This window comes from Globicephala melas, chromosome 18 (assembly GCF_963455315.2).
Source record: "Globicephala melas chromosome 18, mGloMel1.2, whole genome shotgun sequence".
NCBI lineage: Eukaryota > Metazoa > Chordata > Mammalia > Artiodactyla > Delphinidae > Globicephala > Globicephala melas.
Window position 1 is genome coordinate 76,978,602 of NC_083331.1, and position 24,091 is coordinate 77,002,692.

Sequence of the window (24,091 nt, forward strand, 5' to 3'; positions counted from 1 at the left end):
ATGGAGTGATAGGTACTTTTTGGGGAGCAGTCTTATTTTGAATAACGGGGAATTCTGTGACTCGGCCTAAGAGGTTTTAACTTGTACCATTTAGTGTTAAAATGGTCCAACTTTACATGAGCTGACTGCTTCACTTTAATACCGTTTCGTTCCTGCTTGTTGTTTGGAGATGTACTCTCCCCTTCAAGAGCCAGTTCAGTTAGGGAGAATGTGGGATGTGGATGTATCGCCAGCTCTTGCCAGGGGGTGCTGTGTTAGCCAGCAGCCCCCTCGTCTCCGCGGCTGACAACACTGAAGGTGTATCCTGCCCGTCTTGTTGGCTGCAGAGACGGGGTTGCTCTGCTCCGAGTGTCCTCTTTATTCTCGGGTCCAGGCTGGTGGGGCAGCTCCAGTGTGGGCCTTGCCATGCTCACTTAAAGGAAAAGACCGGGGAGGCTGGCTGAAACGCCTGAAGGCTCCTAAAGCTTCGCTTGGGGCCTGGCACGCATTGTCCTGCTCAGAGCGGGTACGTGTGCTCACAGCTCGTTGGCCGGAACCCATGGGAAGGCGTGGCAGTGGGTGGGGACGCACACCCCTCTTTAGGGGTGACCTGGAGTTAGACAGAGGAAGTTGGGGGACTTCCCTGGTGGCGCAGTGGTTAAGAATCCGCCTGCCAACGCAGGGGACACGGGTTCGAACCCTGGCCCAGGAAGATCCCACATGCCACGGAGCAACTAAGCCCGTGTGCCACAACTACTGAGCCTGCGCTCTAGAGCCCGCGAGCCACAACTACTGAGCCCGAGAGCCACAACTACTGAAGCCCGCGTGCCTAGAGCCCGTGCTCTGCAACAAGAGAAGCCACCGCAATGAGAAGCCAGCGTACCGCAACAAACAGTAGCCCCTGCTCACCACAGCTAGAGAAAGCCCGCACGCAGTAACGAAGACCCAATGCAGCCACAAATAGATAAATAAATAAATTTTAAAAGAATAAAAAAAGGAAGTTGGAAAATAGTGGGATGAACGTGAACTTTCTGGATTGACGCATCAGTTCTTATCTCGTGCCTGGGAAACCTCTTTATTTTACAACATTATTGGTGACGCTTCCCTGAAAACCACGGCGGCTCTTTCTGCCAAAGCACAGTCATCCTCTTTCTGGCTAGAGGTTTGCACGTTTGAGAGCTCCGGCCCATGCATGTGGGTCACCCTGATGGCCTCGCCCTGCCAGGTTGGTGCTGGTGACGGTCGACATATGTGCAGCCTCATCTTCCTTAGGTGCAGATGAGTCCTCCTTATTTCAGGTGTTAGTTCTGGAACTAAACCTGAACATCTGGAAATGTGATATTAAGTAGAAATAAGGAATATGTCAAAATAGGATAATTTAGAGGGCTGGCAGAAGTGAAGGCTGGGAGGTTGAGCTTGGGCCAGGTGCTTGAAGTTCAGGCTCAGCCCTTTTGGTGGTGTGGCACTGCCAGTGTTTTCTGAGGGTCAGTGGTCAGAGCGTTGGGTGCTCGAGGACCTGGACCTCTGCTGGACAGACGCGGAGCGATGCCGGTGGTGGAGCTGCTGCCGCCTCTGGTGTGCACAGAGCTCTGCGGGGAGCCTTGGCGTTGCGGCGAGTGACGTGGCCACCCACCCAAGCGCGAGCTGGGGCGCTGCTGGGGGCCCGTGGAGGGCAGCGCCTGCCGCTGTGCGGAGCCGTGTGGTCTGTTCTCTGCACAGGCTCTCGAGTGTTCTTCTCCGTTCCTGAGCACCCCACCTTGAGGAAGGTTTCTTTGTTTTGTTTTGTAGTTGTTTGTATTACAGAAAAAGAGAATTTTCCTTGGTTGAACGTAGTTATCAATGGGTCAGTTTTTTCAGGAGACCTTGAGGTTTGGTGTACAAGATTGAGTATCTGTAATTTCACTCATTTTTGAACTTGGGGGTCATTGGCACGGTGCTGCCTCCCGCCGTTGGCGTCCTCATCCTCAGGCCTTTGTCTGTTCCTTGTTCCGTCTCAAGGATGCGAAGCCGAGGCCCAGAGGGCTTCAGTACACGGAGTAGGGCCGTGACCACGGGGGGGCAGCCTTCAAGCTCGGAAGGACTGTCCACCTCCTTCCCAGCTCGTCCCAACCTCGCTCCCCTTTGTGGGTGACGACAGACACTTCTCAGAAAGTATTTTTATGTCCCACTTTAAATACTCTGGGTCCCTTCTAGCCTGGTTTCCACATGGTGTGGTATTTGTTGTATTGCATTACGTAGTATTGTTTCTTTTGAAAGTAAGATATTAAAAATGAACTATAACTAATACATTTAATATTATGAGTTTCTTTGGTAGAAAACTGGTAGGATAAGTTTGAGAATATTGGATTAGTCTACTGTACCTTTAATTCACTTAAATATAAAAGTGAGGGTGAGTTTTTGGAAATACACGTTCCCAGTTGGGTAGATTCCAAGATCTTTGGGGTATGTGTTCCCTCTTCTCTGTGCTTATAAGGGATGGTCATGGGTGCGAGGGAGTGAGCCTGCCTGGGGAGAGGGTTCCTGACACCTTCCCTCTCTCTCCAGGGAGATGCTTCTCACTGTTGGCTGCATGGAATCACCTGACGAGTGTTAACATTCTGATTCGGGGTCCCTTTCTTGGAGATTCTAATTTGTTGATAATTAGTCTGGGATGTGGCTTGAGTGTCTTGGTTTTCTAAGGTCCTGGGAGATCCTAACGTGCGGCCCCTCCTGAGAACCCCCTGAGGAAAGGCATGGGAGCGTGGACCTGAGAGGCGTGGAGGGTGGGTGTGTGTGCCCTCAGCCCGCACGGCAGGTCCACGGGAGGGGCAGGCTTATCTCCTAAGCACGAGCGCCCCGGGGTCACTGTGTGCCCTGTTAATGAGACCTTCCTCTATTCCCACAGTACAGACTTTCTCTGTACCCTAAGATTTTTCAGTCTTCGCTTTTTGTTGAATAGGTTTCTATTTCAGGAGGTAGTCAGTTTTCTTTCTCTAGAGAAGCACCTTAGTCAAAACATTTTATTGACTCAGAATGTGCATTTTTTTCCCTCTCGGTGGCAAGCGTTTGTCTCATCTCATTGTGTAGCTTCCTGTTAAGAAATGTGGTGTGTGTGTGAATTCACTTAAGTTCTGATGTCACTTTGGAGCCCATTGGTGGGCCGTTTCAGCCAACCAGACGCTTCCTGGTATCCAAGTAAGAAAGATATATAGCTCTGGAATAACAGGAAATTTCAGTTTTCAACATCCTGTTTTTCTGGGTTTTGTGACTCTCTGCCTCACCACGATGAAGGTTAGTGGATGTTTTCATGTATATTTCTTTTTTTGCAGAATACCACGATTTGAATTTTCCAAGCTCTAGAATTAGAACTTGAGAGCTGAGATCACCTGCTCCCACCTTTTATGAGAGAAGGCACTTTTATGTCCTGCGCAGAAGGAAGCTGAGGCCTGTTGAGGGTCCTACTTTGATAAAAAATGCAACCAGTCCATTACAAAATGTAGCTGGATGTATCAGCCTAGATCATGCTCTCATCTGACTTGGAAATTTCTTTTTAAATAATAGATATCAGAACAAATGAGTTAAAGTCTGTGCTATTAGGTGATTCTAAAGACTGTTCTAAGGGGATACTCCTTTTTACAGGCAGGATCTGGCAGCATGAATTGCTTTATTTTTTGCTCCATCAGATGAGAAATGCGTGAGTGACATTCACAGAGGGCTTTGGGTGTCTGTGTTTACGGCTCCCTTCCCGGCTCTGCGTCTGCAGCTCCTCTCTTGACTTGGATTTGATGGCCTCCTTCCTGGAGGTGGTTTTTCAGCTTCTGGATTTGTCTCTCTCTCGTTCATGTTTAAATAAACATACCTCATGATGATTTCTACTCATCTCAGAAATTAAGACTGAAGACTTGTGGAAGATAGCAGTGGTTATTTAGATTTGGAATGGCTCTTCTCAGCTGCTCTTTATGTGTCTGTCCCACGGTGACATTCAGTGCCACGGGCTGGGTTGGTGCCTTGTTACCCATTCAGCGAACATGTGTGTTTTTACTGTGGGCTGGCCATTTTCTGGATGTTGGGTGTTGTGAGGTCTGCTTGTGTAGATTTCACGGTCTAGGGCAGCGCGCACACATAGACCGAAAGGTTGTGGTGATGAGTGTGCCGGGAGCCTGGCTGGGCCCTGCTGAGCCTGGTCGGGGGGTGAGGCTGGCGGGAGCCAGATGAGTGAGAGTTAGCTGTGCAGGGGGAGGGAGAAGCAGGAAGGGGGGAAGCCGGGGCTCCTGGCAGGGTGTGGGATAGAGCAGCCGCCGAGTCGGGGGAGGGGTGACAGGCGGCCTGCAGAGGAAGTCCCTCCTGGGATGACTGGTCACCATAGTTCATTTTTGCCCCAGTGAGAGAACCTTTGAAGAATGTTAACACAGTTTTCATTTGGGCATCTAAACACATCTTTCTGTTAACTGCATCTCAAAGAATTTTTTTCATAATTTTTCTGGCACAGAGTTGTGGATGATTTGACTATTAAATTTTTGGGGGGAGGGAAGGAGTTATTCAGTGATCAGAAGGTGTATGTGGTCTTCAGACAGTGTTTGGGGATGAGACGTGTTTGCTTTAGCGCGTGTGTTTGCGCACACATCGTGGATCAGCCGTGCTGTGTCTAGGCAGCCTGATGCGCAGCATCTTTCAGCTCCTGGGTGTTGGAGGGTGGGCGGGGAGGGGACTAGCTTGGGCGCGTCCCCGGTCTTTAGGCGGCCGAGCTTGCAGCGATGCAGACTAGACGGTCCTGGTCTGGCCTCGTGCTCTGCCCCGAGGGTGGCGGTGTCCCCGCTCCCCCTCTTCTGGAATCGGCCTCTCCTGCCTTCCCTTCCTTCCCTCTCGTATCCTCTCTGATGTCGGCGTTTCCCTTTTGCTGCTGTTGGTTTTGGCATCGGCTGTGGCCAGGAGAGGAAGTCTGTAGTAGGCCTGCCCTGAGGCCTGAGCCTCAGTCTAAGGAGAGGAGCCTTCACGGAGTGCCAGCAGTGCCCCAGGTTATGAAGGAGGGTGAGGCAGGGTGGGGACGTGGTGGTTAGGAAGCTGGACTCGGGCCCAGAGCGGCCCCAGTAAGGGAATCTGGCCTGGCCTCCTGTTCCGACCGGAAGCCGAGCTCCCAGGTGTGCCACCTCCTGGGGTCTCGCCTGCGAAGCCTACTGTCTTCCTATTACTGCGCAGAACTGCCCGACACTGGACTCTGCTAATTCTGCTTGTTCACTTTTCCCTTTCAGACATTTGATGCAAACGATTTGTATCAGGGGCAGAATTTCAACAAGGTCCTCAGCTCCTTAGTGACTCTAAATAAAGTAACAGCAGGTAAGTCTCTTTTTTACTGAATTTGAGGGGAGGGGAAGAAAGAGGGGCAAAACCTTGTTGCTTCTGTGTTAGTGAGGCAGAGTGAACATTACTGAATTTAAAAAAGGATTGCATTAAAATTCTGGTTGTCACCTTTGCTGCGAGCAGAGTCTTCCTCTTTAGGTCCTGGTAGATATCAGTGCTTTCCTTCCTGTGAGCAGAGAGGAAAGTACAGCAGAGGGGGAGTGCCTTGTTCACAGGGGCAACGCATGGGCTGTCCTGGAGCGTGAAGCACCTTGCTCTGGAGTTCATGCTGATTAAAGCTCAGATCTCGTGAGCAGATCTAGTGCCTGTTTTTGAGGTGCAGCCAGTGAGCTGGTCTCTACAGTAAACACCTACCTGGGCCAGGTTTCCTGAGGGTGACGAGGGCACCTGGGCTCTGTGGGCTGCGGGTTCGAGCCCCAGTTGCACCTCTAGGGAGAGGTGGGCTCCCCGACCGCGGAGAGGACAGCGGGTCTGTATGTGCTCCTGTGGGGCTAGCTCGGGCCTGGAGGCTGCCTGAGGCACCAGAAGGGCTTAGAGGCTCTTTTGTTTTAAAGTCATGTTTGTTTTCTACTTACCTTTACGGACTGTAGTTTCAGATCCCTGGGAGGGGCAGTTAGCCCTTGATACTGTCTCTTTTGATCAGAAAAAGTAAGTTTCTCTTGTCAGGGTCTCCTCTCATTTCGCCCCTACCCTTCCTCACTGTGTGGGGACGGGATGGGGTTGGAACGCTCGGGGCTGCAGGAACCGCTTCCGGGGCCCCTCACGCCACTCGTTTGCTGGGAGGGCTGTCTGGGCGCTGCCCCGCTGTCTGCGCTTGCGGACGTGCGCCCAGAGCAGCCTGTGCTGCCCGCCGTCCCGGGCAGGGCTTCCCTTTTCATAGCTTGACTTCGGGCTTGAAGTTGAGAATGTCTTGGGCTGTTGAGGTGACAGCACCTGAGGACACGCTAAATTAGGACCCAGGTGAGCGAGTGTAGGAAAGCGTGAGGGTCCAAGTCCAGGAGGAGAGCGAGAGGGGGCGGAGAAGTGGGGGCATCAAGGCGGACATAAGGACATGCAGCCATCGCACCCTCCAGACAGGGGGCTTGTGGCGTTTTGTCAAGCTCGTGCTGCCTCTTCGATCCCTCCGGGGAGAAGCGATAGACCTAACGTGAGCAGACAGATAGTAAAGGAGCCGGCCTGCCGCGGTCGGAGCGTTGGCAGTCGATGAGTGGGCTTCACAGGGGAGGAGTGCGTGCAGGCGGCGGGTGCAGCGCGGGCGCCTCCCCGGCCCCGGTCCGCCTGCAGCACTTTGCCGGCGTCTGGGCCGCAGTTTGACACTCACTGCCCTCCGCTGGGCTCGCTCTCTGGCAGCTGGGGCGAGAGCGGCTTTGGTAGACACAGTCCCCACGTGTGAGGCCGCGGGTGGGAGACGGCAGGTTTGCTCTCGCTCTGGGTGTGTAAGTTCCGGTGGGTCGGAAGGAGAGGGGGAGCGACGAGGGCGGCTTTGCTCCGTCCACCGGGCCGCGAGACCCTCGGTGATCGAGGCGGAGCCCCGCAGGCCATGGGAAGCATGAACACAGGCCGGGAGCTGTATCATCCGGGCACGTGTTACCATCGTTCCCGCCCCCATCTGACGCAGAAGTGTTTCTCGTGTGTGCTTGACATCGTTGGATATACCCTGGACGCAGAGCATCTAGCGCTGTTCTTTACGAAGGCCTGTTTGGAAGCTCTGAAATAAACCTGGTACTTCTCTCTTCAGCTTTTAAGCAAGAGGACTGAGCCTTCTCAGGTGAAGAGAACTTCCTGCTTCTGTGTTTGTTGGCTGCTGCTCTTCATTTGTTTCTGAAGTCAGCGGGAAGGAGGTGACGGTGCCTTTTCAGCCGTCGGCTGTAGGGGCTGACGCAAGTGTAAGACAGGTGCACCTGCTGACTCCAGGGTCGTTGTTGGGGAAGCCCGTCACTGTCTTTCCTCTGCTTCCGGCACTTCAGGGAGACCCTTCGTGTTCTCCAGGCTTGTGGAGGAATACTTGCCTTTTACTTGGACAGAGGAGAGATTGGAGGTGGGGAAGGAAGGGATCCTAAACACTCCCTGGGTACGGCAGGCGGCCACTGGGGCAGCTTCTTCACGCCTGTCCTCTGGGCGCTGTTTGTGCTCGCAGTTGCCAGGCCTCTGCCACACGGCGGGAGCAAACACTGGCCCTTACTGCCAGCACTGAGCAGGGCCTGAGAATTGGAGGGGCTTCCACACCGAGACGTCAAGGTGGTTTTAGGACAGGGGTTCCGGACGCCAGGTCCGTGGAGCCCGGCAGGCAGCATGGAGGAGCGAGGGGGGCAGAGGGCAGCGGCTGCTCTGCCCGCGTGGGCCCTGCCCAGCTCTGGGTCAGTCAGGGAGCGCAGAGCCAGAGGCGCCAGAGCCCCGGTGCTTCAAGAACAGCTGGGAATGCCGGTTTCCCTGGGGAGTCCCCAGACTTCCAGTTGTTGGTACCTAATTCAGAATGTCATAAGACGCTGTGTAAGCCAATCCAAAGGGATCTGCCAGAGAAAGAGGACCTGGAGACCCCCAGTTTCAGGACATTTTTATAGAAGGCCCCCCACATAGCTGTAGGAAATTGCTAGGCGCGTGCATGTCAAAACAGTGATTTCCCTAGAAAACTCTCTCGTGGCCTCATTTTAAAAAAATCACATCGCTTCTGCGAAGTGGGCTGCTGACATTTACGTGCTGGTGGCCTGAGTGGGGTGTGTGATCTTGCAGCGACTCCAGAGAGAGATCTGAGCCTTTAGTGCTGTGTGGTCTCTCGTCCTTTCACAGCCTTGTGAGGTGAGTGAAGTGTGCCTGCCGTCGTGCCGAGGGCATCATCCTCAGAAGGGCCTTTCTGGACGGAAAGCGCCAGGGGGTTCCGTTTGTTTCAAGTAAGAGAGTCTTTTCCGTCTCTGGCACGATCAGGCTTGCGGCTCGCCCACTGCGCGAAGAGCGATCCTGGAGGAGTGGGCGTGCGGTGGGGACGCGGGGGGAGTCTGTCTGCTCAGGAGTCGAGTGTGAGAGGCTTCTTGTTTCCAGGTGAGGGGAAAGTACTGAAAACAGTTACGAAACATGTTGTAAACTCAGAACTTAGCTAGAGAAGGACTGCTAAATAGTTCTGTTCACCTTCCCGGGAAGGTGCCTGGGGCGCGTGCGGTCGTTCGGTCCCGTGGCGGGGACTCTGCTCCTGGTCTCCTGCGCGGGTGGCCCCCTGACCCTCGGAGCCCGGTGCGGGGTGTGGGCGCAGTGTCAGGGGACTCAGCTCGCTCTCTCCCCTGTGACGACCTTGCAGACATCGGCCTGGGAAGTGACTCCGTGTGTGCCCGGCCCTCCTCTCACCGGATCAAGTCTTTTGACTCCCTGGGACCCCAGCCTTCGCACGGTCGGACTTCAAAATTGTTCCAGGGCCAGTATCGGAGTTTGGTAAGTGTGAGAGTTGGTCCCTGAGAATGGGAGTGTGTTGGGGAGCCGGGCGTGTGCAGCGTGTCTGGAAGGACACACGGGCCTCCGGGGAGTTGCTCAGCCAGAGGGTGGTTTGCCTTTGCTGCCGTTGCTCCTATTCTCGGGTCTGACGTTTGCCCATCACCAGATTATCCGCGTGTCGTGCTTCATGACGGCTTCTAAGAAATCTGTGTATTTGGGGCGCTCTATTTTAAGGTATAGACCTGTTTATCTGGAGGGATGTGACCTTTAAAATGTTTTCCTGGTCACTTGCATCATATTTTCTTATCTACTCTGCACAAAGGTACGGAAGTTTGGGAATAAGAAATCCATACCTAGTACTTAGATGATGAAGAAATGGCTGGAAGCCGAAGAACCTAGAGGGTTTTTTTCTCTATGAAAGCGTGACAGCACCCTACTGAGTCAGGACGCAGCTTGTGAAGGAGGGACTCTCTTATAACGGTGCTGGTGAGGTGGGGAAGCCACCTGAGATGAACAGTCCTCCTGGAAAGTGAGGAAAACCCATTTGTAAATCGTCAGGAGACAGGCTGCGAGCACAGGCTTGGAAATGAGGACCTGAGAAGGTGAAGTACAGGGCCGAGCGGAGACCGTGGGGAGGGGCCGCCCCATCCGCCAGCCAGGGCGCGTGTCCACCTGCCGAACAGCCGAGCCCGCTCTGGACCGGATGGTGGCCTGGTCCTCAGCTCGATCAGCCGGTGCTGTGACTTCGCTTCATGCGACACTTTAGTAAATTATTGTATGTTAGAGAATCAGGGAGCTCGTCCTGTGAGTCTGAAGAGAACCGACCCCCCTGGAGTCTTCAGAGACCACCGCTCTCTACTTTACCACAAGAGAGTGTTGCCCGGTAAGCTGGTGTGATCCTCGGAAACGGAAGTTAACCTCGTTGGAGCTGTGTGTTGTAGAGAGAAGTTAATTTGAGTTTGGTCACGAAGCAGCGGTAAAAACGGAGAGCTGTAGAAGGGATACAATTTTTATGTGTGTTTGAACTTTTTGAACTCGAACTAACTCTCCATGCTGTGTGTCTGTGACTGTTCTTCCTCTCTGAGAAGTCCCATTGCCCTGTTTCAGGCCTTGTGAACAACACAACACACCTGAGCGTTTTTTCTCTGTGCCAGCTCTGGCTGGTTCCGTGTCTCACCTGGACTGACTCATGTGACCCTCATGGCCACCCCGTGAGGCTGGACGGACTTAGAGGGTCCCATTGCAAGCTCTGTGGTCCAAAGCAAGGGAAGATGCCCAGACCACTTGAAAAATAGTTTCAATTAGCTCTGAAATATGCAAGGAAAATGCAAGAAAAATCAAGCTTTGGATAAAGAAACCTTTCCGTCTGACCCATTCGCTTGTGGCAGTTGTCGGTTTCTTTGTTTGTTTTGTTTTTGAGTAAATGAGGACTGGATTGCAAAGGAATAATTTTAGTAAGATAAAGTTAAATGTTCTGTTGTGGTGAATGTTGCTGAGATCACGGTAAGTATAGCATTGGTGTTTCATTAGCAAGAGAAAGTTCAAGTTACATCAGAACTAAAAAGCCCCAGCCACCTTGCCTGTGCCGTGGACCCGGTGAGCCACTCACGAGGCGAATGCGGTGAGACTCCTCTTGACCTGCTAGGTAAGAATAACGATTTCAGACTTCCCTGGCGGCACAGTAGTTAGGAATCCGCCTGCCACTGCAGGGGACACGGGTTCGAGCCCTGGTCCAGGAAGATCCCACATGCCGCGGAGCGACTGAGCCCGTGCGCCACAACTACTGAGCCTGCACTCTAGAGCCCGCGAGCCACAACTACTGAGCCCACGTGCCAGAAGTACTGAAGCCCGCGCGCCTAGAGCCCGTGCTCCTCAACAAGAGAAGCCACCGCAGTGAGAAGCCCACGCACCACAACGAAGAGCAGCTCCCGCTCGCCGCAACTAGAGAAAGCCCACGCGCAGCAACGAAGACCCAACGCAGCCAAGAATAAAATAAATAAATTTATTTAAAAAAAAAAAGGGAATAATGATTTCTCCACCCCTCGTTTCAGGGGAGCTTTTAGAAAAGGGAGGAAAAGAGCTGAAGCGGTAAGCTAGTGACTGAATACGCCCTTTCCAGCCTCCCAGGGCAGCAGCAGCGGTGGCGGTAGCCCCCCGTGCGGAGGGCTGGGCTGTCTGCCTGGTGCGTGGTCCTCACCCTGCCTGGGCTCGCGCCCGCTCACAGCGCTCCTAGAGCCCATCCTTGAGTGTAGGCCGTGCTCCACGGCTGGGAACCTGTGGCGTCAGAATGAAGGGGTCCAGCCTGGCCGCCTGGCCCTGTGCAGACGTCACCCTGTCCTGTGCTTAGTGGAGTGTCCCTTTCTGAGGTGGGGAAGGCGTCCCTGGTGTTTGCCTGGCCTGCAGCTGTAGGGAGAGTGTAGGTCACCGCCTCGGCAGCGTCCTGATGAGAGCCCCGTGTGCCACCTGGATGCCGCCCGGTGTGCGCCCAGCAGTAGGGGGACAGACAGGCCGGCAGCAGGGCTCCCAGGGCAGTTTGACCTCCTTAGGGGCCTGCTCTGCACCTGTGTTTGTTACGTGTCATGTTCGTTATTGGAATTTGTCACCCGAATCGGCTCTGCAAAGCCAGGGGAAGTCACAAAAAGGAGAATGTCATGGAGATCAGAGTAGACGGCTGATGAGTGATGACAGTGGTCTGCAGAGAGAGAGAACCTGACACAGTGTATGAGCGGGTCATGTTTCTCTGAGCAGAGCGAGGACAGCGTGTGTGTGCTGTGTCCCGGCTGTGACGTGAGCCCTGTCTGGCCCTCACCGCTCAGGTGCCCCTGCCACCCCGCGTTTGAGGGGACAGTGGTCAGCCAGAGGCTTCCTGCCAAATGTGGATGAGAGATTGCTTTATCGAATATTCTAAGTATTAAATGTGAAGTATGCATTAAATGTTTAATCCGTTAGATATTTAATATATTAATTTGAATTATTAAATAAACATGATTTATAGCAGTTAACGTATAAACACATAAATAGATAAACACACATGAACTATTTTAGGCATTCTGTCAGCTCCTCTTCTTGACGTTCTGCCTGAGCACTGTGTTTGTGCTTTATCTTTTTCATCTTGCTTAGTGATACATGAACCTAGTTTAAAGACTCAGGTAACTCTGCAAGACTTGCTATTAGGAAACAATCAGTAGAGACACAACCGCTTCCCATGTTTTCTCTGTGTCTCTCTAAATAAAATGCCTTTTATAAAGGTTGGTTTGGGTTTTTTTTTTAAAATAACACAGTGTTGCCACTGTGGACGTCCCACAGTGGCAGGGGGCATCAGGGCTCTTCCACTTCCCCTGGGCCTTAGCTTCACGGGTGCTTCCGGGCCTCCCTTCCCCGTGGCTGAGTCCTCTAGTGGCTTCGTTGGGTGGGTGTTAGTGCAACACCATCATGACCCAGACTCACAGTGGGGCCACCGTGTGCTGGGACTGTGCTTTCCTGATGACCTTCTGTTGCCTCTTTAGTTTTCTGTGCACCTTGTGCAGATTATAGTCTGGTCTGTGGCCTTTCTTGAAAGAATCTCGTCTGCGCATTCAGACGTGTTCGGGTTTTTCAGTTTCCTCTTCCTGGGGGCCGCTGGTGAAGTCTTCTGGCTGCCGGAGCGTCTCTTGGTTGCAGGCAGGACGTGCCAGCTGCCGCCTCTGCGCTTCCCTCATCACCTGCAGACTCCTTTGACCCGAGTCGACTTCCTCCATGTCTTTCTGGGTCTTCACTTTTTTCGTGGTTAATTCCCTGTTTTGGAGGAGTGCATCTTATACTAACTTCTTGAGCAAGGGTGCAGGGGAGGTAAAGTTGTTCAGATCTTGCATATCCACAGACGTCTTTTTTATCCTGAGACGAAAGTTTTTTTGTCTTTAGTTTTCTGCAGTTTAGTTACAGTGTGACTTGGTCCAGATTTCTTTAGGTGTGTCCTGTGTGGGGTTCACTCAGCTTCTTGACCCTGTGTGTTTGTGTCTTTTGTCACATGTGGGACATTTTTAGCCGTATTTCTTAGACTCCTTTTCAACTCTGTCCTTTCTCCTCCAAGACTTCGATGGTTCCAATCTTAGATCTTTGTCATTTCCCCCAAGTCCCTGGGGCTCTCAATTTTTTTTCACTCTGTCAGTTTGAGTAGATTTTGTAAGTTCTGTTTCATTTCTGGGATTTTCTATTTTGTCTGTTTTGAGAGAGCTTCATCTTAGTGTTGGGATCCATGTCTTTTCTCAGTCAGGCTCCGATTTCCTTGTTCTTGGAATAAGGGGTGTCTTCAGTTCTATCCTAGACACTTGGGAGAGTGTGTTGGAAGATGCTGGATCCTGCTGAGATCTTGCGTCTGCGGCTGCAGCCCTGGCTGATGGGGTTTTGTGTGGCGGTCCTGGCTGAGGGTGGTAGACCGTGGTTCTGGGGACAGCTTGGTTTCCTTGCTGTGGTGTCGGGTCAGATTCATTGACCTGGTGTCACTGGGGTTTCTCTTGGACCCCTGACAGTGCTGCTGGAGGGGGGTCGGGGAGACGCTGGGCCTGGCTCCCCCCACGAGGCTGGGTGGAGGGCAGGGGACACCTGTGTGGGCATATGGGGCTGCCTGCTGCCACCTGGGGGGACTGGACGCTGGACTCCCAGCCTCATCTTGGCTGATGTCACTGGTGCTGGAGGAGCTCTGGGGCTTGGTGGGCCACGGGACGTCCTGCCTGGTCCCCTTGGACACCCGCGTGCTGGCTGAGTGGCCCATGTGCTGTCCCTTTCCCGCCGCTTTGGCCAGGAGAGCAGACTCTGCTTGGGGATTTTTGTTTGTCGACTTCCGTTGGCAGTTCCAGGTTGCAGGCCTCCCCAGCACCCGGTCTGGGATAGATGGAGACAGACATTCCAGCCAGTCTGCCTTCCTCTGCCCACTTTTCAGAGATCTGCAGTTAGGCTTAATCTCTGAGAAAGATGCAGGTTAAAATGAGGTACCCTTTCTTCCTGTCGGTTTGGCAGTATCCAGTGTCGGTGAGTGTTTGAAGCAGTCAGACGTCTTAGATGCTGCTGGCGGGAATGTCTGGGACCTTTTTGGAGGGCAACCTGGCAATGGGCGTTAAGATTTAAAATGTGTCATCCGTGTTCTCTGACCTGAATTTAACGTATCGGCTCATTTACAGGCGTGTGCAAAGACATGTGCAGACAGTTCTGATGCAGCCTTGTTTTGCAGTAGAAAGCAACTAGACATGGTCTCAGGTCTAGTAGTGGAGACTTGGTTAAGTAACTAATGGCACTGCCGTACAGTGTAATATTAAGCAGTTAGTTAAGACTGAAGTAATTAAGGACTGCTAGGAAGATGCTCACAGTGTGTTAACTTGTTGCAAACTGTAGAGGAGCGTGTAGCGTGTAAATGTGTGTGGAAGTGTGTCTCTGCTCGTGTGGGCACCACCCTGGCAGGAATAGGCCCTTTGCAGCCATTGAGGGTTTCCTCCGGGACTGGACCTGGGGCAGTGGACAGGGCCGTGGGGACTTTGGTGTGTCCAGCGCTCCTCTGCCACATGAACGGGGTGGTTATGCCCTGTCTGTCCAAGCGAAATCTGTTCGTGTCATCACAGTGTAGAATGTGTGTCCTTCATGACGTCTCCTCCCTTCTCCCCTTTTTAGGACATGACGGATAATAGCAACAATCAGCTGGTCGTAAGAGCCAAGTTTAACTTCCAGCAGACGAATGAAGACGAGCTGTCCTTTGCGAAAGGCGACGTCATCCACGTCACGCGGGTGGAGGAAGGGGGCTGGTGGGAGGGCACGCACAGCGGCAGGACCGGCTGGTTCCCCAGCAACTACGTGCGCGAGATCAAGCCCAGCGGTGAGTGGCCGGCGGGGGAGCAGGAGGCAGGGCACGTGCCCCCTGTCCTGGGCGGGACCAGTCTCCCGTGTCCTTTCTGCGAGGGGGAGTGGTGTTTGCCCCCGCGCTGGGGAAAGGGCTGCACGGTCACAGGCTAGCTCTTCATTCCGTTGCGACATCAGCACTATAAAATAGAGGCTTACTCTGTTATTTTCCCTTTGTAAGGAGAAACATCTCAAATCTGTTGGGGTTTATTTTTGTGGTTACGCTTTTACATAAGGTAAACCTTATCGCCCTTTGTAGGGCTGCTCTCGGGACTGAGAGCTGGCTCTGTCCCGCAGGCTGTGGCGGCTTCTTGCTGTGGTGGGTTTCTTGCTGTGGGTGCTTTTGCCCGTCATGTACAGTTAAGTAATTTCTGTCCTTTTCTTTGTGCTCATAATAGCATTTTAAAATGCATCGCTTTCCTTAGGTTTTCTGCAATTGCTTAACATTACTGAATTTAAAAAATCACTCAGATGCTTATCTTGTTTTGAAAGGGAATAGTGAGTGGTACTGGCACTGTTTTCATTTCTGCTTAGATTCACGTCGTGGAATCGCGGTTCTCTCCGCGGCCTGGGATCTGTGATTTGTGTCACTCCGGTATGGGTGTGGAAGTTCAGGCGCACGGCCTCTGCGTGTGTGTGTGTGGTGCTGTCCTGCGTGGCGTCACGGGGGGGAATGGCAGGCCTCCCGAGCACGTCTGCCCAGTAGTCCCTCGTTCCCTGAAGCAGCGTTCATTTATCGATAGAGACTGCTGGTTTTATCAGTGCAGTCATGTAGTCCTTGCCTTCATGGGTTCATGTGTGTATGTGTATATGTTTGTATTCATATGGAGCTGGGGTGTAGGCGCTCTGATGAGTGAGATTTCAGAACCAGCGTCTTAAAGGGAAGAGTGGGTGGCCGGAGACGCAGAGGTGGGGAGGGATTTGCAGGCCGAGTCTGCTGTGACTTGACTTGCATGTCGTCCATTGTCTGGAAAGGCCTTGCTCTGTGCTGCGGTGTTCTGCTTCTGCCTGGGGAGAGTGGTGGTGGTCCGCGGTGCGGGTAGGGCCGCGTGGAAGGAGTGTGATGGGAGCGGCTCCGCGTGGGGAGGAGCCCCGGGGCCCACGGGCGTTTCAGGTTAGGGTGCGGGGACGGCGCTCCCTCGTGGGGTCAGCGGGGCTCCCTCGTGCGCGTTGGTGCAGCCTGTGCTGCGGGCCTGGTGGCACAGAGCAGGAGCCCGGGGAGCGCTAATTGCTGCTCTTTGACTTTTTGAGGTAGCAAGAAGAAGAGCTGTCTAAAAGTGAACGTGACAGTTTTGATAAAACGAGTATTTTCCTAGCAGTGACGCCAAACCATAAGTATTTTAATAAGGCAGCCTGCAGCCCTGATTGGTAAAGGTTTCGGTGTTGGATTTTGGGGGGGAATAACACGTGCTTCTTCTGTCTTTTTTAGATTGTAGTAAAATTTACCATAATGTAAAATTGACCGTTTTAACCGTTTAAAAAAAATGTTTACGTGTACAGTGTAGTGGCACTAAGTACGTTCACACTGTTGTGCAGCCACCACCACCATCCGTCTCAGAGCGTCCTCATCTTCCCAGATTCTCAACCCATCAAACAATCCCTGTCTCCCCTGAGCCCCTGGCAGTCCCCATGCGACTCTGTCTCGACTGACGTTTGACTCCTAAGAGCCTCATGTTAGGGGAATCATACATGATTTGTCCTTTTGTGACAGGCTTATTTCACTCAGCATGTCTTCTGGGTTCACCTGTGTTGTAGTGTGTGTGTCAGAATTTCACTCCTTTTTAAGGCTGAATAATATGCCCTTGTACGGTTATGCCACTGATAAACCCTCACACCTCTGTGTTTCTCCTCTGTTCTCACACTGCCGCCACACTTGGAGCACTTCTTACACCAGTGTGTGGGCTTTCCACACATCACGCCACTGGATCACACCAGCTAGGTGTCCTGCAGTTCAGTTCAGTTCTGATAGCCATCTGCCTGGGGTCAGTGTCACAGAGGTTGACGGCTCAGGCCCACAAGACTGACCCCACTTCATACGCCACCAGCCCCAGGTTGTCACCTGGGCTTCTGACCAACTGACTGTAAATCGGGGTTCCTGTGACCCTCTCCTAGAGTTTGATAATTTGCTGGAAGGGCTCACAGAACTCGGGGGGAGCGCTCCTCAGGTTTCCTGGTTTATCCCGGAGGAGAGGACACAGATGAACAGCCGGATGAAGAGGCACAGGGGGCGAGGCCCAGAAGGGTCCCAGGCGCGGGAGATTCTGTCCCCGTGGAGTTGGGGTGCCACCTTCCTGGCACGTAGGTGTGTTCCCCGACCTGGAAGCTCTCTGAACCCCACGCTGTTGGGATTTTACGGAGGTTTCATCACAGAGGCATGAGTGATGGTTAACTCAGTCTCCAGCCTTCTTGCCTTCCCGAGAATGGGGCGGGGCTGAAAGCGCCGAGCTTCTAATCACGGCTTGGTCGTTGTGGTGACCAGGAGCCACCCAGAAGCCCCCCTGGAGTCGCCTCATGAGAACAAAGGACGCCCCTGTCACCCAGGAAACTCCAGGGGGTTTAGGGACTGTGTGTCAGGAACAGGGTCAGAGACCCAGTGTTAGAACAGAAGATGCTCCCAGCGGCCTCGTCAGGAGTTCTGAGGGCTTCAGGAGCCTCGTGCCAGGAACCGGGGGCAGAGACCAGTACATATGTGTACGTGTTTTTATTTCACACCCGAATTTTATTTATCCATTCTTCTGTTCCTAGACTTTTGGGTTGTTTCTAGCTTTTGGCTCTTGTGAATAATGTTGCCGTGAACATGGCTGTACAGATGTCTGTCCTGAGTCCTTTCAGTTCTCCTGGGTATATTCCTAGGAGTGGAATTGCTGGCTCATACAGTGACTATGTTCGGTTTTTGAGGAACTGCTGTGCTGCTTCCACAGCAGCTACACCATTTCACATTCCCATCAGCAATGCACGGGGATTCCTATTTCTCCACATCTTTGCTGACACTTGTTGTTTTCTGTTTTGTTTTGTTTTTTTGATAATGGCCATCCTAACGGGTGTAAAGTGGTATCTCGTTGCTCTTTTTCTATAGTTGATATCGTTCTATTGTTGATAATAAAAGCAGTGTATTTTCATTATCATAATAACACAGTTAGCAATAATAGCCAAGTTTTTATGTTCTGGTTCCTGTAGAAAGTGCTTTTCATCTGTGACTTCAGTCCTCACCACAACTCCAGAGGATAAGTACTGTTGGGATATTCAGGGCATAGGGTACACATGTCCTCAGGGGTCACAGAGCTGGTGGTGGGCACGTCCTCAGGGGTCACAGAGCTGGTGGTGGGCACGTCCTCAGGGGGTCACAGAGCTGGTGGTGGGCACGTCCTCAGGGGGTCACGGGGCTGGTGGTGGGCACGTCCTCGGGGTCACGGAGCTGGTGGTGGGCACGTCCTCAGGGGGTCACGGAGCTGGTGATGGGCACGTCCTCAGGGGGTCACGGAGCTGGTTGTGGGCACGTCCTCGGCGTCACGGAGCTGGTGATGGGCATGTCCTCGGGGTCACGGAGCTGGTGATGGGCACGTCCTCGGGGTCACGGAGCTGGTGGTGGGCACGTCCTCAGGGGGTCACGGAGCTGGTGGTGGGCACGTCCTCGGGGTCACGGAGCTGGTGGTGGGGCACGCCATAAAGAGTGGAACTTGCTGATTGTGCAGACGTCTGTTGAATCTGTGCCTCTTGAATTTTGCTGTGCACAGCTCATTTAAATGGGAATTCTGGTCTGATTTTGAGTCACCATAGTAAGAGTGCAAATGAATTTTTCCTTTTCAGGTATTCTCCAAAGTTAACCTTTGAAAATTACACTGCAAAGATAGTCCCAGAGGGTTGTTTTCAGGTGGATGAGAGTGTGGGCAGTGTCGTCTGTTGTTTTCAGGTGGATGTGTGAGTGTGGTCAGTGCCATTTGTGGTGGCGGGTTGTCACAGCTGTTGGCCTCTGAGCATCTAGCAGCCTGGCATGAGTGTTCTGCTCTCAGCCCCACTTTTGGAGGGGGTTTTGGGGCTGAGAGCCGGGGGTGGCGAGGGGGGCAGATGTGGCTCTAAGGGGAACCAGCCATTGCATGTATGAGTGCTTACCTGCATCAGGAGTGACTGCATCACTTTGTTCTGCCTAAAATTCCTATTTCTGTGTCCTAATCCTGTGTTTCTGTGTGTGTGTGTGTGTGTGTGTGTGTGTGAGAGAGAGAGGGAGAGAGAGAGAGACCCCTTTTCATCGTATGTGCGTAACTGCATTGTTGTCCAAGGGCTGTTTGCAGGGGTCACATGGAATCCCTAGTTTTCATACCAAACTGAGACCCAAGTAACTTTGAAAACTTTCCTTTTTTTCCTGTTTGTTTTTTAAAATAATAGGGAATAACATATTTGCTTAAATTGGTGATCTGTTATGCTGAGTATTCTTTATTTGACTGTTGAACCAAAGGAATAACCTCTTTTGGTAAGTTTCTATCCCGGGTGTCCTCAGGTTACTCTCCAGTATATTCTAAGGAAAGCTGTCCCCGTCTGATTTTAAACGTGGGCATTTGAGAAGGAAAGACGTGAAACCATGTTTTTACCGTATCACTCTGTAACAGTTGAGAGTGAAACTCTAGGATCACAGTAACATTTCTGTATTGCATTTTTTTTTAGTAATTAATGTGGCTTTTTGATTTTGGAATAGGTTTCCTTTTTGAAAGGGCAAGTTTAGCATAAGTGTTGTAATTCACAGTGTCATTAATGCTTAATTTTCTGTAAAGAAAATGTGCCAGGTCCCAACATACAGACTTCTCTAACTGGCCATCATGTCAGGGTCATTTCCTTACGAAAGACAAACAGCGACTTCCTTTAAACAGTGAGTTTCTCTTCTGCGTTAAATTTTGATTTGATTTACTAATATTTCTATCGAATAAACAAAGCTGAGATTCCTTCTCCGTGATATCCCCTGGGCTACACGTCTCCGGGTGAGTTCTCGAGTGTCCAGCCTCCGTCCGGCTTCTCGGGTGGGGCGTGTGCGCGGCCGCGGCCGCCTGCCCCCTTGTGGCCGGAGGTGGCAGTGCTCTGGTCAGGCTTCACCCCGCGTGTTTGTGTCTTGGACCTGTGTGTGGTTTCTTGTTTGAAATACTCCCTCCTTGAAGACAGATCTCTTCCAAGAGTCTGCCTGAGGATGCTTCACGTTTTGCTGCAAACGCACTGGATGTTCTTCCTGAATACGTGAAACTCACTTTATTCACACAGATGTATATGTGTATTTTGCACGCACGCGTGATAGTTTCTTAAATTCGAGAGAGATGGAAGGAAAGCAGCCAGGAGGCCGGCTCTGTAGTGAGCGGCGCTGCTGCTGCCCTCCTTCCGGGAACGCGGACACGCTGGGTCTCCCGTGGGTTAGAACGTGAGCACTGCCGTGGCCGGGCTGCTGCTGGGGGCACCCGTGGGCTCGGGATGCTCCCAGGTCCCGGTTCACGTGTGCACCTCGTGCACCGGGTTTCTGTTAAGCGGTCATTTCTGATGCGCTGAGTTTTCTCGTCAGTGAACAGTGAAGGCACTTCTTGGAAGTGTTCCTTTAGGATCGGGTGAGCTTGGGGCGCTGAGTCATGAGCCGTGCTTGGCAGTGATGTGGGAACTTAAATGGCTCTCACTTGCTACTCTCACTTGCAGCGTGATGTTTAATGAGCATTCACACTGCCATTTCCTAAGTTTCTCATTTTCCAGTATTTTCTGTTTATTTTTGGCATACTAAAGTGACATGAAATGCAAGCTGGATTTTGGACGCAGTTATTACTCTGGCTGTGAAAGAGCAGTGTTTGATAGAAATATAACCTGTGCAGGGAGAGGGACAGGGTGACACAGAACCTTGTTTCATTAGTGTGGCAGGGAAAAGCCTCTGCCCTCACCCCCTTCTTTGGCGTGGAATGGGTTTGGGCGTGTGCATGCACACATGTGCATGGGTGCACGTGATGCTGTGTTTCTCAAGGCACCCGGAATGGGGCTGTGCCTCTCCATGCTCTCTCTTCCTGATGCACATTTTTTGGGTGGGGAGAGTATAAAATGTAAGCCTGGCACCTCTGGGGCGTGTGGGGAACCTCACATATGTACAGAGCGGCCTGCGGTTAGGGGGTTGGTAATTTGTTCTGGAGTGTGGAAGTGAGTGTCTCTCTAGAGTAACATAATAAACGCACGCTCACACGAACACCGATGTTACTGGGCACTGTAGGGCGTGTTCTATGAGCGTGGCCACGTCCCAGTGACCGTGATTAACACCCCCTGGTTCAAGGACACGCCCATGGGTCAACTGTCCTGTAGCAGTTTGGGGTCAGGGTCCATAGTCTTCAGTAATAGAGATGCTCTTTTCAAAAAAAGTTTTATTTGTGAAATATTACGTTAAAAGTAATCCAGGCATGTGAAAACAGAGCACGTGGGACAGAAAAGCCGATGGGGTGACGGGCAGAGGTCGCTTGCTCCCCCCTCCCCCTCTCCTGGCCATCGCCCCTGGGAGACCCCGGCCCCCGCCATGAGCTGCCTTCTCCGCGCAGCCCCTTCTGTGTGTGGTGGGACTTCTCTGCCTGATTTGTGTCCTGCAGACTTTCTCTCTGACTTGTCCTCCCTTGCCCTCTCTCCTGTTGGTTCCCTTTATCAGGAATGCTAACTAATATCGTTTATTTCATGTCCACGGACATTGACAGTCATCTCTTGATGCCCCTCTTTGTAACACGAGGACTTACCCTTGACCTTTTTCCACCTTTGCATTCTGTTTTTCATACTCCAAGGTTGTTAACGATTGCACTCGGTTCTAAAATCACAGCCAACGTCCATTCAACAAATATTTACTTTAGTGGCCACTGTTGTGGGAACTGGGGGAACAACAGTGAAAAAACAACAGAATGTCTACCCATAAATCAGGAAGCCTACCTGAGGTCCCCTGAATAGAAAATTGGGTAGCATGGGTGATGGGGAAGGGGGCGGTGCCCTGTGCTCCCTGCTGGCGTTAAGTAAAGAGAGGAGGGGCTTTGAGAGGATAAAGAAGGCTTAGGGCAGAGCAGCCCCCATGCACGGTGTAGATCTTATTTGGTTCCTAATTCAAATAAGCCAACTACAAAAGCCTTGTTGTAACCGACCAGGAAATTTGAATATGGACTTGCATCAGATAATATTAAGGAATTATTAGGAATTTGTCAGGTGTGATAAGTGCCTGATGTTAGGATTTTAATTAAAGAGGAGAACCCTCTGAGTAGGGTGGACACGGAAGTGTTGGTGGGCTTTGCTGTGAGGCTTCCAGGAGGAAAGAGGGTATGAGAGCAGCCGGGGGCTGGCACCTGTGCAGGCTCAGCAGGGGCACACGTGTGTGGGGTTCTCCCCACTCCTGTGCACACTTGGAGATCTCTGTAACAGAGGCTCAGACCGAGGTTCAGGAGAGTCCACAAGGACAGATTATGGCTAAATGAACCAGGAAGATGCTCAGCAGTTGAAAGCCAATAGGAAGGAGTACAGGGTTGAGGAAACTGGCAGCACAGAAACCAGTGACCGTGGGGCTTAACCCCTGGGGAGCCTGACCGGGGATGGGAGAATGGTTTCCAGGCCGGGTGACAAACAGTGGGGACTCAGAAGCGGGAGCCAGAGTTGGAGTTGTCCTCAGGGTTGAGCGTCGCCCGTGGGCTCCGAGGGGTCAGTGCACACAGCCTGGCGGGAGGGCCGCCACCAGCGCAGAAAGCAGGGCTGTGAAACCTTCGGACAGGAGAGGCAGAGGGAAATGAGGGATGACGAGAGGGAGCCCTTACCCTTCCAGAAAGAGGCGGAAGAAAAGCCCACGATAGCTGGGCCCTGAGGTGGCCGGGGTGTGACTGCCTTTGCCTCTGGAAGCATCGCCAGCGGCAGGGCCGCCCCCCCGGGGGTGGAGGGGTGACTGTGTAGGGCTGCCGTGCTGCCCTAGCCCAGGACGCGAGAACTTGCCGTTTCTGGAAAGTCACGCTGCCTGCTCGTTTGCTTTGTTGTCTCCTGAACATCCGGTTAGCTTTTACCTTCCGTGGCTTTTAATCCGCTTTTCATGCTTTCGTTTCTTTGCTTCACTGGACCACACTTGGAGTCCATTCCTCAGATCTTTCCCTTCCCCGTTCCCTCCTCACTGCCCTGTTTACCTGTCCACCAAGATTTTCGTTTTAGTGACCATCGTATTCATTTCTAGAAGTTGTTTCATTCTTTTCCGGATGCTCTTCATTTTCATGATGCCTTTTTAACTCATTATGGTCCTAATTTCTTTCCAGGCATTTTAAGCACATTTGCTGTACAGCCTCCTAGATTATCCTGTTAATTTCTGCATCTCGGGGACTGGTCCCCTCGTATGTTTTCTGTTTACACTCCCTTGGTGGTTCATTCTTCGTGAGCTTGTGCTTTATTTATGGATTGCTCTTTGATGGATGGCTGTTCAGTGGGTACCTCTGCACCCTGGGTTGCAGAAGTGCCTACGGAGACGGCTGACATTGGCTTCCTCCGGGCCCCGAGAGCTTTCTTGCCCTTGGCAAATCCTGGTGGTCCTGCAGGAGATGGTGTGGCCTTGGACTGCACGCTTGGTGGGGTCAGCCTTGGTTTGGTTTCTCACAGGCTGTGTCCCCCATCCCCGAGTGGCCAGCACACTTCCTAGCTGCTTCTCTGGCCGGCGGACGGAAGTCTCTAGGCTTTCTTTCATTAGCCGTGCGGGTCACCAGAGCTCCACCCGGTGGGACGGGGCAGTCCCGTAACAGCACTGGTTGCAGCCCGGCCCCAGGGCAGCTCCCACCACTGCCGGTGCTTTGCGGCCTCCTTTACTTGGGGCACCTGGTGGGGGTGGTCCCCATCCCCGTCTTCGTTTAGCACATCTGTGTTTAGCTTCTGTTGTTATCGGCGTTTTTGAACATTTATTGCGAGAAAGGGGGGCACGTGTTGCGTCCGTCGGCCCTGGAAGGTGGCGCTGTGCTGTCTTCCTGGCTCCCCCACCTCGTCCCAGCGAGTGCAATCTGTTTTAGCCATTGGATGGGCCAGAACAATGTCTTGTTTTTCTTAGGATAGTGGGAAGGCTGAGTATTTTCTAATATGTTTCCTGTGCATTTTCCTCTGTTATGCGTGCCCATGACTTGGCCTCTGTTATGTTGCACTGACACTTCAAAGTTTTCTCTGGTGGAGGCGCTAGAGGCCACCCGAGGCTCTCAGGGGTCCTGCGCTTCTCCTCGCCCCGCCACCACGGACGACTGTCCCTGGAGCCTGGGCCTGGAGCGTCAGCCAGCGCTGCCCTCCCGGGTCTCCCGCAGGTGGCACGGCGGCAGTTGCACCCTCTGCAGAGGGCGTGTTGGCGGCTCCTTCGTGTGACAGCTCATTGAGCGTCTGGACCCAAGGCTTCGGGCGTGTGTTCGTGACGCCTCCCAGCCCAGAAGTTTCCGTTTAGCGACCAGCACACTGTGTGCTTCCTTTTTCTGAGGGCGAAAAGACAACCTCTTTGGACTTAAACCTTGATTTG

General features: G+C 52.5%; 1 protein-coding gene across 3 annotated transcripts in view; it reads left to right on the top strand.

Moving 5' to 3' along the window:
• The window catches only part of ARHGEF7 (Rho guanine nucleotide exchange factor 7), a 127,053-nt gene that overhangs the window by 50,124 nt on the left and 52,838 nt on the right, over positions 1-24,091 (top strand). For 2 of the 3 annotated variants that reach the window (XM_030856724.2, XM_030856721.3), the window contains exons 3-5: positions 5,208-5,292; positions 8,606-8,736; positions 14,377-14,578. In XM_030856724.2, coding sequence (XP_030712584.1) covers positions 5,208-5,292; positions 8,606-8,736; positions 14,377-14,578 — 418 coding nt within the window. Of the gene's footprint in view, positions 1-3,196; positions 3,250-5,207; positions 5,293-8,605; positions 8,737-14,376; positions 14,579-24,091 lie in introns of those variants that run through there. The other variant, XM_060288120.1, reaches the window with a different exon arrangement.